Source organism: Myotis myotis, unplaced genomic scaffold (assembly GCF_014108235.1).
Source record: "Myotis myotis isolate mMyoMyo1 unplaced genomic scaffold, mMyoMyo1.p scaffold_m19_p_2, whole genome shotgun sequence".
Lineage (NCBI taxonomy): Eukaryota > Metazoa > Chordata > Mammalia > Chiroptera > Vespertilionidae > Myotis > Myotis myotis.
The window spans coordinates 207,572,597-207,586,854 of record NW_023416324.1 but is presented as its reverse complement, the minus strand read 5'-3'; the positions used below and the strand labels follow the sequence as shown (position 1 = coordinate 207,586,854).

Genomic DNA, 14,258 nt, shown 5'->3' with positions numbered 1-14,258 from the left:
CCACAGAACCCCAGAAACATTTAAAATAATACCTAAAAATAACCAACAGTAAAAAGCACAAATAGCCCTGGCCAGTTTGACTCAGTGATTTGAGCTTTGGCCTTCAGACGAAAGGGTCTTGGGTTCGATTTCTGGTCAAGGGCACATACCTTGGTTGCAGGTTCCCCAGCCCCAGTAGGGGCACTTTCAGGAGACAAACAATACATGTGTCTCATGTCGATGTTTCTTCCCCCACCTTCTATTCTCTCTAGAAGTCAATGGAGAAAATACCCTCTGGTGAGAATTTAAAAACACACACACAAATAGTGTGCATGCCTTTTAACAAATCCTATATATTTATTTTTGCTTTCTTCTTCTTAAGAAAAAAATGACAGCAGAGGTCCAGGTCCAGCTGGTGGATGTGTTGCTGAAAGAAAATGATTCTCTTACTAATGCTCTCAGCACTGTGACCCAGGAGAAGGCAGAGCTGTGCAGAGCAGCGTCCCGGCTGGAGAAGACTCTCAAGCATCACCTGCTGAAGGGCTGTGCGCTCAGTGTATGTCACTCACACTCCTGCGGGGGTTGAGGGGTGAAGGGAGCTGGGCTTCCTTATGGCTGCCTGGCTGGGGCAGTGTCATTTCTTTATAGTTAGCTTCTCTGGGCTCCTTCCTTCCTAACGGCCAGAGTATCTTATTTAACATTTTAACGGGTTATCTGCCTTGTTCACAGGGCAGACACATGTACACATACTTTCGTACATGGCCAAGATGGTGTTTGATACATGTCAATGAACGGAAATTTTGACTTAAGAATGTAATAAATAATCTGATGAAATTAGAATTTTATTTCACTTGTAACTAAGGAAAAGAATTTATAATTTTTCTGATTTGTGTAGTTCATTTTTGGAATGCCTAATTTTTTTCTTCTTTATATTTTGGGTGGTTTTTGTGTGTGTGTGTGATTTTCTTCACTTTTTTTACAATGAAAAGTTCGTGCAAATTATTTTATAATTTACATATGTTAAAATCTGCCCCATACTAGTGTGATGTCACCTGAGTTTTCACTTGTGCTCTGCCCCTTTCCCTATGGTTTTCTTTCCTTGGATGTCTTGTAAGTTGGAACTGTGGTTTCTGAAGGCTCTTCACTTCCTTCATGGTACATTTGAGGTCCACCTGGGTGTTGATCTCAATAGCTTATTCTTCCTCATTGCCAAGCTGCATTTGAGGCATGCATGTGCCACAATTTAACCATTCACCTAATGAAGAATATATGGGTTGTTTGCAGTTTCTGACTGTTAAAAATAATTTTTCTATAAACACTGTGTACAGGATGTGTGTGGACATAAGTTTCGTTTCTCTATAAAAAGCCCAGGGTGTTTACCGTCTATATTAACCATGCCACGGTGTTGTCCAGGATGGCTGCCCCAACTGCTTCTCTGGGACTTAACTCAGGAAGTGTTTCAAGGTCCTTGTGTAGGGCACCCCATTGTGGACTAAGGGCCTGTGTGGAATAAAATGCAGTCAATAGGAGAGTGCTTTTTTCCTTTATGAAAGTTAACAAAGAAACTAGGACACGAACATTCTTTTTTGTTGTTGTGAATCCCCACCCGAGGATATTTTTCCATTGATCTTTTAGAGAGTGGAAGGGAGAGGGAAAGACAGAGAAAAACATCAATGTGAGAGAAACACATCAATTGGTTGCCTCCTGCACGCACCCTGACCAGGGCCCCAGGCCTGGGAGGAACCTGCAACTGAGGTACATGCCCTTGACCGGAATCAACCCCGGGACCCTTCAGTACACCCACCGCCCGATGCTCTATCCACTAAGCCAAACTGGCTATGGTGGAAATGAACATTCTTGATGAGAAAACCAAAGGTAGACAGAAAGCGAATGGTGGAGTATTCTCCTTCATGTCCAAGATGACGTGTTCCTAGAGCGTCTTTTCTAGGAACGACCCAGCTGTGCTTTAGAACCAGGAAATCCACTGGTCTTTCCTGCCTCGTAGGGTATGTGGGACCCACTCCGGCTTTCCACTCACAGGCCCGCCGTCCTCTCAGCCCTGCCCTGCAGTGGTGAGGTGGCATGACCAGGCTTTTGATTCCTCTTCCAAACTTCTGTGCAGAGGCCACTGACCATATGGCCCTGGGAGTACTTTAAGCTCTCTTTTGCCTCGATGTCTGTTGTGGGTGGCCCCTTTGTTCCCCTCACTGTGGACTCCTCCTTCTGTTAGCATATTCCCTGTTGGAGCTCTGGCAGTGCCCATCCCTTTGTGTAAGTGGCTTCTGTGTGGGGTGCTTGCCGAGGTCTCCATGCCTGTAATTTGATGCTACTATAGCAGAACTAGATATTGTATCTTCCTTCTAATTTCTAGGACCAGAGGGTTTTCAATATGCTTAAAGCTTCAAATTTGGGATTATTTTACAAATATTTGATTTTTTGTTTTTAATGCAATCATACTTCAGTAAATGGCATATAGTAATCATCCCATAAGTGTTAATTATCTGGTTAATAATGTCATGTAACAACTTGAGCACTGCTGAAAAGATACTGAAGGGAGATGGTGGTGTGGCCTGTGTCCTAGCGTTGGGAACACCTGTACCCAGCCTCCCAGGGGCCCAGCTCTCCTCTGCTCAAGGCAGGCCTCACCCTGCAGAGGTCCTGGGGGACAGCTGGGGAAGGAATGAAGTGTTTGGGCATGACCTTTTTCCTGGAGTTGGGGTAGGGAGGGATCAATTTTCTCATGATGTTTTTATGAGAACAGCTCTGTAATGCACTTTCTGTGGTTGTTGCAGAGGTCAGACAGGAGGAGGGACAGGACCGTCCTGCAGAGCTCACCAGGACTTGCAGACCCAGGACTGTCTGCTCCAGCTTCCAGGGAGGAAGCAAACACCCGCAATGTCAAGGTAAGACCATGCCTCTGGCAGCATAGGGGCATCAGGGGGGGATGCTGCTCTTGGTTTGTTTTTAAGACTTTATATCTTCCTTTGTATTATTTTAAGCAATAAAAAAAAAAGGGAAAAAAAAGACTTTATATCTTTAGAGCAGTTTAGCTTCATAGCAAAGTTGAGGGGAAAGGGCAGAGAGTTCTCATATACACCCTGCCCCACAGACTCAGTCTTTCCCACTGTCAGTGTCTCCACCAGATGGCACATCTGTTAAAATCCGTGAAACTATATTGATAAGGTCATCATCACCCACAGTCCACAGCTTACATCAGGCTCAGTCCTGGTGGTGTGCATTCTCTGGGTCTGGACAAATGTGTAATGACATGTGTTCACCATTACAGTATTATACAGATTAATTTCACTGCTTTAAACATCCTCTGTACTCTGCCTGTTCATCCTCCACCCTTTCACAGGATGCTTTTAACTAGTAAAAACAGTTCACGGCTTAAAGGTCCTCCTCTGCCTGGGCATCATTGCCAGCAAGTGTGTGTGTTCACAGTAAGAAGACCACATGGTGGTTCGAGTGGCAAGTCATGACAAATAAGGGAAGCTAAAGACAATGAACTTTCATTTGAGATTTGGCCTACTTTTGTGTAGACATCACGTTTCTGTGCTCATGAGTAGGGGCAAAATGTGTGATGCTTTGAGTCATTAGGTAAAGTCTCTGCAACCTGAACAAATTCACTTGTCATCATTTTTGACAACGTGTAGAACAAGTGATAGGTTCTCTCATGAAGGAAAAATTAGGATATGGGCACCAACACTTTGAGGGGTTCCTCCCACCTGCAACGCCCATGAACCCATGATGAAACGCCCCACCCAGCCTCAGTTTGGACCTGACTTAGTGGTCAGATTCACGGCGCCCTCCAGGGGGCTGCTTTGATGCTGTGGAAAGGACTTGTGGCCTACATTTTGTCTATTAAACAAAACTGAACTTTAAACAGCAAGTTGTTTCCGATTACAGATGTACATGGCTGACTTGTGTAATGATTTGCTGAAGGAAAAGTGGTCTGGTTCTTTCTAAAGCACAACAGTGCAAACATGTTTTACAGATTTGTCAGCAAGACAGCTGTTCTATGATTAAATTTTCCATTTTTTTTTTTAGATGGAAAAATTGTACCTGCATTATTTGAGAGCAGAGAGCTTTAGAAAAGCTCTGATTTATCAGAAGAAGTATCTTTTACTTTTGATCGGTGGATTCCAGGACTCTGAACAAGAGACGCTCTCCATGATCGCTCATTTAGGAGTGTTTCCTTCCAAAGCAGATAGGAAAATCACCACATCCCGGCCTTTCACCAGGTTCCGAACAGCTGTCAGGGTGGTGATTGCAATTTCAAGGTAATAGGAGGTGTGTGCCACTGCTGTCTTCACAAGTGGGAGGCACGTTTCAGTGGTTTTAGTCTCTGACACTCTACAATTATATTCTCTTTGAAGATGAATGGCACTTGACCTTAAAGAAAATACAGATGACACTTGTCTTCAGGAAATCATAATGTGCAAAACTTATTTTCTAAAAAGAAAAGATTTAAGGGTGCCTTTTTATAATAAAACAATGCCTTGTCCCTTAATGGGTCTCTTGCCAGGGTTGTTTTTGATGACCGGCATGTCTGATCAAGTTTAAAACTGCATTTCACTTCTTCACATTTGTTTCCTATATCTTAGTCAAATTTAACGTGTTACATAATAGGGGCCAAGAGCATAAGAACACATCTGTGATCCACCCAGGGTGGTGGCCATTTATGGCACAGGCACTCTCCAGCCTTTGCCTGTGGATTGGGGAGGGGAGGAAGAGCCTACTGCAGGGTGCAAGGGGCCCTCCATCTTCACCCTCCACTGTGTGTCTGCTTAGCGCAGCCCTGCCCAACCCCCAGCCAGAGGTATTGCTCATTCTCCCCAACCACTGTGTGCACAGGGTGTCATTGTTAGAGCAGGGCTGTGACTCCCTAGTGTGATTGGGGGATTTTTTTTTTTTAAATATATTTTATTGATTTTTTTACAGAGAGGAAGGGAGAGAGATAGAGAGTTAGAAACATCGATGAGAGAGAAACATCGATCAGCTGCCTCCTGCATATCTCCTACTGGGGATATGCCCGCAACCCAGGTACATGCCCCTGACCGGAATCGAACCTGGGACCCCTCAGTCCGCAGGCCGATGCTCTATCCACTGAGCCAAACCGGTTTCGGCGTGATTGGGGATTTTGATCATTTCAAAATTAATAGTGATGAGATCCATTTTATTTTATAATTTTTAATTTTGCTGAATTTCTAAAACTGGTTATCCCACTAAGAACTGTGCAGCTCTGTGACTCCTGTAGAGGTGCCCTGTCCAGTGCATGCTGGTCTCTGTCTGTAGGACAGGCTGTTTGGTTCCAGACTGTGCTACAGAATGGATGGAAGTCCCACACAGGGTGGGGAGGGAGGCTTCCTCCAGCCCCAGGGCACTTAGTCCCCTCACCTCTAAGTTCTGACCACAGCCATGCCAGATAGCGGGTTAGACACTGGATCGAGGCAGGTAAACAGATCCAAACCCCGCCTCCAGCCTTCCTGTCCAGGAGGGAGAATCATCTAAGTGAAACAGCATTTTTTTAAATCATCACCTGAGGGCATGCTTATTGATTTTAGAGAGAGGAGAAGGGAGGGAGAGAGAGAGGAAAACATTGATGTGAGAGAGAACAAAAATCAGTTCCCTTCTGTATGTGCCACAACTGGGGATCCAACCTGCAACCTAGATGTGTGCCTTGATAGGGAGTCCAATCTGCATCCTTTCAGTAATAGAGGATATCACGCCAACCACTGAAGTACACTGGCCAGGGCAAGCAGCAGCATTTTTAACGCCCATACCACCGTCCTCCAGTCACCCCAACACCCCACCCACTGGCTTGTGGTCTTGGTAGTGGAAGGAGCAGGTGTTGCAGATTGATTCTGAACTGGAGTCTGGGAGACCCCAAGCTGGGTGTCTGGGAGTGGGCAGGGTTGGGGCAAGGCAGGGCCTCCACAGGGGCTGGGTGGGACTGGGAGTGGGTGGGGAAGGGGCCCTGTGCACAGGATTGGAAGTAGCTACCCTGTCAATGTGCAGTATCGGCTGCCCTGGGGAAATTGGCCGCCAAAACCCTTTCAGCTGTTGGTCACATCTGGATTGTCATTGCTTTTGTCATTGCTGTTGTCCTCTAGTTTTCAATGTTTCATATCTTTTTTTGTAGATTACGTTTTTTGGTTAAGAAATGGCAAGAAGTAGATCGGAAAGGAGCTTTGGCGCAAAGCAGAGCGCCTCACCCAGGTGGGCCTGCAGAGACTCCTTAACCTCACCTTTGCAAACTTGTCTTCCACTTGCTGTAACATTTCATTAATATCTGGTCATTTTCAGGGCTCGATGGGGATGTAATGAAGCACACTAATAAATGGGTAAATTCAGTCAGTGCAGATGGCAGAGGCAAAATGGTTTTTGAAGGAAAGTAGTGTTTATGTTCATGTAGTTAATGCTAATGAGTAAAAGTGGTTCAGAGGAGCATAATGATTGAAAAATATACTTATCTTTTAAACATGTTTTTATTGATTTGAAGAAGGGAGAAGGATAGAGAGAGAGAAACATCGATGAGAAGCATCATTGATCAGCTGCCTCTTGCCCCCTTTCTGGGATGAAGCCCCACAACCCAGGCATGTGCCCTGATCAGGAATTGAACCGGTGACCTCTTGGTTCATGGGTTGACACTCAACCACTGAGCAACCCCAGCTGGACCTAAATAACTTATCTATATATATATATATATAAACCTAATATGTAAATTGTCCCCACGGGAGTTCAATGGGGAGACCAGGAGTTCAATCGCTCGCTATGACATGCGCTGACTACCAGGGGGCGGCGCGGAACGAAGGGAGGCCCCGGCCGGCAGCCAGGGAAGGGAGGCCCTGGCTGGCAGCTGGAAGGCCCCAATCAGCCCTGACCGCCAGCCAGGCCTAGGGACCCTACCGTGCTTGAATTTCATGCACTGGGCCTCTAGTTTTTAATTAAAAGGTCACTTCTCCAAAATGAAGCGGAGTTCTTCAGACTGCCGCATCGTTGCTCTGAGAGCACCATGCTTACTTTCTCAGTCAGGTCTTGTGTCTAAGGTTCTCTGCTGTTGCCCGCAGTCTGAAGGATGCACACTGGCCACCAACTGCAGGCCTTTGACAGGTCACTGCCCTGGGGAAACATTGGCAGACAACCTCCTCCCCCTCAGCACAGGGTTGTGGCCGCTTGGAGGGGTGGTGGAAATTGGTGCCAGTCAACTTTGATTTTCACCTGTCACTTGTTACTTCTTGAAATCAAAATGCCTGCTCAGCCTTCAGAAAAGTTTGCCCCTCTCCAAGGCTGGTATTCTTCAGGGTATCTGCCCCTTCCTCCTGAGCCCACTCCTCACTTGAGTGGAGGAGAGCCCCCAGCCCAAGCTCCCCCTGCCCAGCAATCTCTATCAGGCACTGAGTGCCTCTCCAGGGTGCTACTCATACGGATGCCAGGGGTTAGGCCAGGGGTGGGCAAACTTTTTGACTCGAGGGCCACAATGGGTTCTTAAACTGGACCGGAGGGCCAGAACAAAAGCATGGATGGAGTGTTTGTGTGAACTAATATAAATGCTGGGGTCCAGCCCCAGCAGGTCCAGGGGTCCCCAAAGGTGTGGACGGAGTCAGCGAAGAAGGAATGACACAGAGACAGCGTTCAATTGATCAACAGTCTAGCCAGGATCTCCAGCGAAGTTCTGGTTAGGATCTCCAGCCAGGTTCTGTGTCCATGTTCTCTTGCTAGGTTCTCCAGCCAGGTTCTCCAGGTTCTCCAGCCAGGTTCTGTAGCCAGGTTCTGTCCAGGTTCTGTCTAGGTTCTCCAGCCAAGTTCAGTCACCAGGTTCTAGTCAGGTTCTCTTGCCATGTTCTATCCAGGTTCTGTCTCTAGGTTCTTCAGCCAGGTTCTCTCGCTAGGTTCTGTGGCCAGTTTCTGTCCAGGATCTTTTGCCATGTTCTCTCCAGCGAAGTTCTTCTGTCTCTAGGTTCTGTGTCTAGGTTCTGTGTCCTGTTGTCTTGTTACATCTGTATTTATACCAGTTGATTCCAATCCTATCAATCTCTATTCCAAAGGTTAGGGCGTTTCTTATCTCCATTCCAGGGAGTAAAGATTATGTAGCTTAAGCATGATTGTTCGTAGTTAAAGTGGTTAATTACCCGCCTGGCACTTAGTTAAGGGGTTTTATTCCCTCCCTAACTTCAGGGGAAAATCCCTACCTGGGGAAACAACCTTTCTCAGAGAGGTGACCTTGGTTAAAACACATAGTGCCAAGAAGGTGAGCAAACATATTAAGAACAGTATGCCATATATGCCAGGTCCCTTGAAACAGCAAGGATGGACTGGCTCCCGGCATATAAATTCAAAGTAAACATCATTACATAAAAGGGTACGGTCTTTTTTTTTTTTTTTTTTTTTTTTTTAGTTTTATTCATTTCAAACAGGATCCGGCCCGATCCGGCCCGAGGGCCGTAGTTTGCCCACGGCTGGGTTAGGCTATAAGGTGATCAACACTCATGTTCCTCCCAGAGCTTTTTTAAATATAATTTTTATAACTTGGGTACTCTAAAAATGTTTTGAAATTGCCACGCAAACTCTTAAAGCTTATATATTTTAAATTTTGGTAGATGGGCCTTCCTACTAAAATGCATTTGTCATTTTTCATAATCCCTTTGTTGTTGAATAATTCTGGGGGAAGGATTCCTGGTGCCACGGCAACAGATGACTCCACCAGAAACAAGTGAATCCCTACCTGAAACCAGTGATTCCCCACCCGAAACCAGCGAATCCCCACCAACCCGGGACGTATCTTTCAGCCACACCAGGGACCCTGTGCCAAAAGCCTCCCCACGCAGGAGGGAAAGGTGAGATGTGGTGCTTTCAAACTGTTTTTTCATTGTAAGGGTTAGGCAAGACCTGATCATCAGTAGAGGTTCAATGTGCAGAGACAAGTGGCCATGCATGGCAGGGTGTTTGGGCAGATTTGTATGGGTACCCAGGTGTGCATGTGTGTGTGTGTGTGTGTAAGGGGGTTTACATGTACCTGGGAAACCCCCCTATGCAGAGGCACACACACACATGCAAGGCCTTGGCTGGCTTAACTCAATCTTTTTTCTGTAGAATTTGGGTTTATTGCACCCATAATGTATTTTTATACTTATTACTCTGGTGACAATTGAGATGTTACAGTGACAGTGTTATAGATCAGTTATTTGGGAAAAAACCTTTTCAGTTTTATAGAGTATAATTTAGTTTAAAATTAAAGTGAAAAGGTTTCCCTGACAGGAGAAACAATACACAAAAACATAAGGCACCACTGTGCATCATCTAATTCTGATCACCTCTGCTAACCATGCACCACCAGTGTATGTGGTTCCTCAAAGAAACGTATTTTGAAAGTTTGCCTTTAGCTGGGCCCCAGAGCAAGACTGGGAGCATACCACTGTGAGTCCCTGAGGGCCTGGGAGCCCCGCCCCCCAGCCCCCCGCTTTTTTATTTTTTTTCAGAGAGGGCATTTTGCCCAGTGCCCGGGTTGGTAATATTTACTGAGAGAATAAATGTGGCCAAGGCTGCTTCTGTATGGATGACAGGGGTAAGATGTGAAGAGTACGCTGGGAGTGCCACAATGGAGCTCCCTGGTCCCAGCGGGAGACTAGGAAGAAGGGCAGCTGACATACCCATGTTGACACACAGATGGGTCTGAGGGATGCGGATACATATCTATGAAGATTTAGTGAATAAAATAATATGCGGTAGTTTTTCCTCATTGTAGCTCTGAGACATACAGAAGTTGGTTTTTAAAGCACTGTGTATCACTTTTTAGAAATCCTTTTTTCTTTTGCGGTAAAAAAAGATATAAAGGAAACAGCCATCTAGTTTACCTCATTTCCCATAACGTGTCCAGTCAGAGGACCCAGCACCACTTCTTATTTATGTGCTTACTGCATTCACCATCCTACTGTGTTCAACTCTTGTTTTGTTTGTTTCTGGGTTTGTTTGTCTGAAGGTCCAATCCATCTCCAAATTCAAGGTCAGAAAGATCCCTGACTGCTTCTCAAGATCCGGAACGTTCTTTGACAGAATATATTCATCATTTAGAAATGATCCAGCAAAGACTAGTGGGGCTACCACCAGGTAAAAGTCCTCTGATTCTTTTTTATAATGTAAATGTACCCTAGGAATGTAAAATAATGTGGGAAAGATTATTAGCATTCAGCTTAGTAATTGTTGGTTTCAGTCCTAATTATAAGCTGTCATTAATAGTATTAGAAGAATGATTGTAAGTCAACAGTGTACTTGATCAAGAAGTGTCCAGACCCGTTTGACTTAATCACTAGCTGGGCCTTGTAATCCTCCCTCTTACACTTCTGGAAAACGCACAGATTGTTTCACTGGATATACTTTTTCCAGTGTTTTTTTAATCATTGTAATTTAAACCACTATATATTTGAATTACTCATATTTTTACCAAAAATAAGATATTAATTCAGTGTTAGTGTTTCAGAATTGTTCTTAAAAGACATGTGAAGTCTTCTAACAAATTGCTACATCATTTTTATTTTTATTTAGATTCCACCTCAAAGAAATCCTGCCGTCAGAAGAATAAACAATGAATAAAGTCCTTGTGGCTCTTACCAGTGGCAGTTCTGCTTGAGGAAAAGAATCGTTTTTTCCTTTTTCTAAGGAAAGCTTGCGGTGTGGTGTGGTGTGGCATACTGAGCAGTGCCAGTCTCCTCACGTGCCTGAGATGCCAGCCTCAGAGTGCCATTAATTAAGTATTCTCACCTTTGTGTATTGCTACAAAGCCAAATAGAATATTTTTTATGTAATTTCAATATCTTTTAGCTCCTTACCTTCATGAGGTAATGTGTGTGCTCAGGAGCCTCGGCACCTGCCCGTTTCTTTGCATGTTGGCAGAGCCACCCTGCCTGCCTCCAAAAAGGGTAAGCAGAGAATGGCTCCCTGGTGTTATATTTTCTTAAAGTGTACAGATAGAAACTTGGTTTAAAAATAAAAATACAAAAGAAAAACAGAGAATATAATTAAAACACTATTTTATTTGTGAATAGCCCTTGCGTTGTTTTTTAGTTTTATCCAGTTTGCTTTTATTACTGGGGGGAAAAAACCCCAAAAAAAACATAGACTTAGAATTTATGTTAAATTGCTTTAAGTCAGAAATTTTCAATGGAACTCAAAGTACTCTTCACCTAGTAAGACACCTGCCTGTTGCTTCATCTTGGTTTCTCATTTACTTCTGTACGAGGTAGCCACTCTATACTACTACTCATGACTATGATCTTTTTACCTTTTACTGATGCTCACTTGTACCACCTGAAATCTAGCCAATTATTCTTTACCTAGAAATCTACACAGGTATATTTACAAGCATCTCAGTGAGTTTTTAGGACCTTTGAACATGACATTTATTCTGCTGGGCTTAGGTTTTAATACAAAACCTTTTTCTAGCCCTAGCCGGTTTGGCTCAGTGGATAGAGCGTCAGCCTGCAGACTGAAGGGTCCCGGGTTCGATTCCAAATGCCCAGGTTGTGGGCTTGATCCCCAGTAGGGGGCGTACAGGAGGCAGCCAATCAATGATTCTCTCTCATCATTGATATCTCTCTCTCTCTCTATCTCTCTCTCTCTCTCTCTCTCCCCCCCTTCCTCTCTAAAATCAATAAAAATATATTAAAAAAAATTTTCCCCCCTAAATCACTACTTATTTTGGTGATAGTACAGAGTGGCAGCCTCTTAACACTGGTCCATGTCTGCATTTTCTGTTATATTAGCTGACACTGCTAGAAGATTACTGTTGTGTGTTTTTTATTATGGTTAACCCTTTGAGTGCCAACCAATATCCTGGGAACTATGCTAAAATTGCCCAGGCATTTTTGCTGATTTTACAGCAGTTTAGGAAAAAATTATGAATCGCAAGTAAATGAAGTTACATATTCAATATCTTCCACAAAATCGTCATCTTCACAGCAAGAATTTACGTATTTAGCAATATCATCACTAATAAAAGCAGACTTAGAACTGGACACTGCAGGAGGAGCGCACTTTTGGCAAAAGACAGGAGGAGTGTGATCGCGCTCCCCGACACTCTAGGTGTTAATCCTCACCTGAAGATATTGTTTAGAGAGAGTAGAAGGAAGGAGAGAGACAGAGAGAAACATCGAAGTGAGAGAGGCACATTGATTGGTTGCCTCCCCTGTATGCTGGGGATCAAGCATACAACTGAGGTATGTGCCCTTGACCAGAATCGAACCCAGGATCCTTCAGTCAGTGGGCTGACACTCTATCCACTGAGCCAAACTGCCTAGGGCTAAGCTCACTGTTTAGAACCTTCCCACTTTCCCCCCTGAGTTCTTTTACCTGATTTGCTGAAGCTGAAATCCTTGCAACAGCTGGCAGCTTGGGTAGAGCAGACAGGCCAAGTTGAACTGGAAACACATAGGCAGGTGGCCAGCACAGCCCACCCCTGGACTACTCAGCATTTGTTCTCACCCAGATTTATTTACCAGAATGTAATTTATTGCACTTGCCCGGTGTGAGGCAAGTACTCTTCACCCTCTCTCCAAGGCCCCCCTGGATGTCATATTTCAATGGTGCAGACTATCCTTCAGGACTGATTTGTACAGTTCATGCACCCCAGCGTGTCATACAAAATAGGCAACTGGAAGAGGGGTGTGCAAGGCAGGCATTAAAGTAAAAAGTGCTACGTCCCTGCTTCCATAAGTGATCATAAGGCTCCACTTGGTGTTCATCACCTTCTCCTTCCATCACCTGGTCCCTGTTTCTGAATCTCAGTGAGCAAACACGTTGGCTGGGTGGGTGACCTAAACTTTTTCTTTCTGAAAGATTTGAGACCTTAATCTTGTTATTGGAGAACTTTTTATTTTACAACTAAACTTGGAAGAACTAAGCACCAAGAGGTGCCCATGGAACAGGTTACTGGTACAGATTTTCCTGTCCTCATGGAGTGCCCCTCAGTAATTGGGATCAATTGCACCAACCAGTACAGTAACCCCATCATTGCTTGCTGGTTCAGATGAGTCTCACTCGTTCAAAGAAACCATTATCATATCTTGGGATAGCAGAGGCCGAAGTCATAGGATGGGAAGCAAAAATTCCTTTAAGAAGGGCCATTCTACCCTTTGGGCTTCCAGACTGATCTACGTTCTGTGGCTGTGGGAGAAATAGCACTACAAGTGCATCTTCAGAAGGTAGGCTTTCCACTCTCCATTAGGTGTGCTCCTTCTGGCTGATAGTGATCAGACAGCACCCAGTATATGTTGTATAGTACTTGGTATCCCATGGGTAGGAGTTTGGTCTCTGCCAGGGCTGATGTTTCTCAAACGGAGAATGAGTTAGAAGGAGTCAAGGCTTTGTGTCAAGGCCCTGGAAGTCTGTCGTAATGGGGCTTTATAGTGAGGCACCACCCATTATCCTTAATTGCAAAGGCACTTTAAGCATCATTGAAATCTATTGTCCAGGTCTCACTTGAAACTAACAGCCTATGACTTCCTCAGTAAATAGACTGGAGTAGCACCCCCAAATATGGTTGTATACAAAAATCCAAACAATCTAAGCCTTGTGACTTAGTTGTAGGCTGTGTAATGGGTAGTTACTTGTCTTCTGTATAGAAGGGATACTGTGACATTCCACAGACTGCTCAACTCCTAGAACTTTGCCAAAATGGCAGGCCCCTGATTTTTCATCTCTTACCATCCAGCACTCATCTTACTAAGGCTTGAGGGTACTTACCATTTCCTGCTCACTAGGACCAGTTACTATGATGTCTATAAAGTAATGGATCAAAATGATATTACAATGTCTAAACAAAGGCCCTAAGATAAGGTAGTGAAAGTATAATCCTGTCTCTGATATCTGAAATTGCATTAATCACCTTTCCTAATTGGTATTGAGAAAAATGTTATAAGGCAGTGGTTCTCAACCTTGGCTGCACATTAGAATCACCTGGGAATCTTTAAAATCCTGATTTCTGGGCCTCATTCTCCAGAAATTCTGTTTCTTTGTTATAAGGTGGGGCTATAACATGAGTAACAAAAAAACAGAATGTCCGGAGGATGAGGCCCAGAAATCAGGATTTTAAAAAGATTCCCAGGTGATTCTAATGTGCAGCCAAGGTTGAAAACCACTGCTTTACTGTCTTAATCACAATTGAGCAAAGGAGGACCAAGACCTCCCACGTGGATCATCTGGGTTCCACACATACTCTTCCCTATGTGTAATGCATGTAATAGCAGCCCTACCTTCTCCACTGCCAAGACATGGCTCCTCCC

General features: G+C 44.4%; 1 protein-coding gene across 20 annotated transcripts in view; it reads left to right on the top strand.

Annotated features, from left to right (window-relative positions):
- PCNT (pericentrin) overlaps positions 1-11,023 on the top strand; it is a 90,223-nt gene extending 79,200 nt beyond the window's left edge. For 15 of the 20 annotated variants that reach the window (XM_036347861.1, XM_036347860.1, XM_036347855.1 and 12 more), the window contains 7 exons: positions 362-535; positions 2,772-2,882; positions 4,030-4,262; positions 6,125-6,201; positions 8,654-8,819; positions 9,962-10,089; positions 10,525-11,023. In XM_036347861.1, the coding sequence (XP_036203754.1) occupies positions 362-535; positions 2,772-2,882; positions 4,030-4,262; positions 6,125-6,201; positions 8,654-8,819; positions 9,962-10,089; positions 10,525-10,568 (933 nt within the window). In that variant the 3' untranslated portion in view covers positions 10,569-11,023. Of the gene's footprint in view, positions 1-361; positions 536-2,771; positions 2,883-4,029; positions 4,263-6,124; positions 6,202-8,653; positions 8,820-9,961; positions 10,090-10,524 lie in introns of those variants that run through there. The other 5 variants (XM_036347857.1, XR_004973867.1, XR_004973866.1 and 2 more) reach the window with 5 other exon arrangements.
- Positions 11,024-14,258: the final 3,235 nt, after the last annotated feature.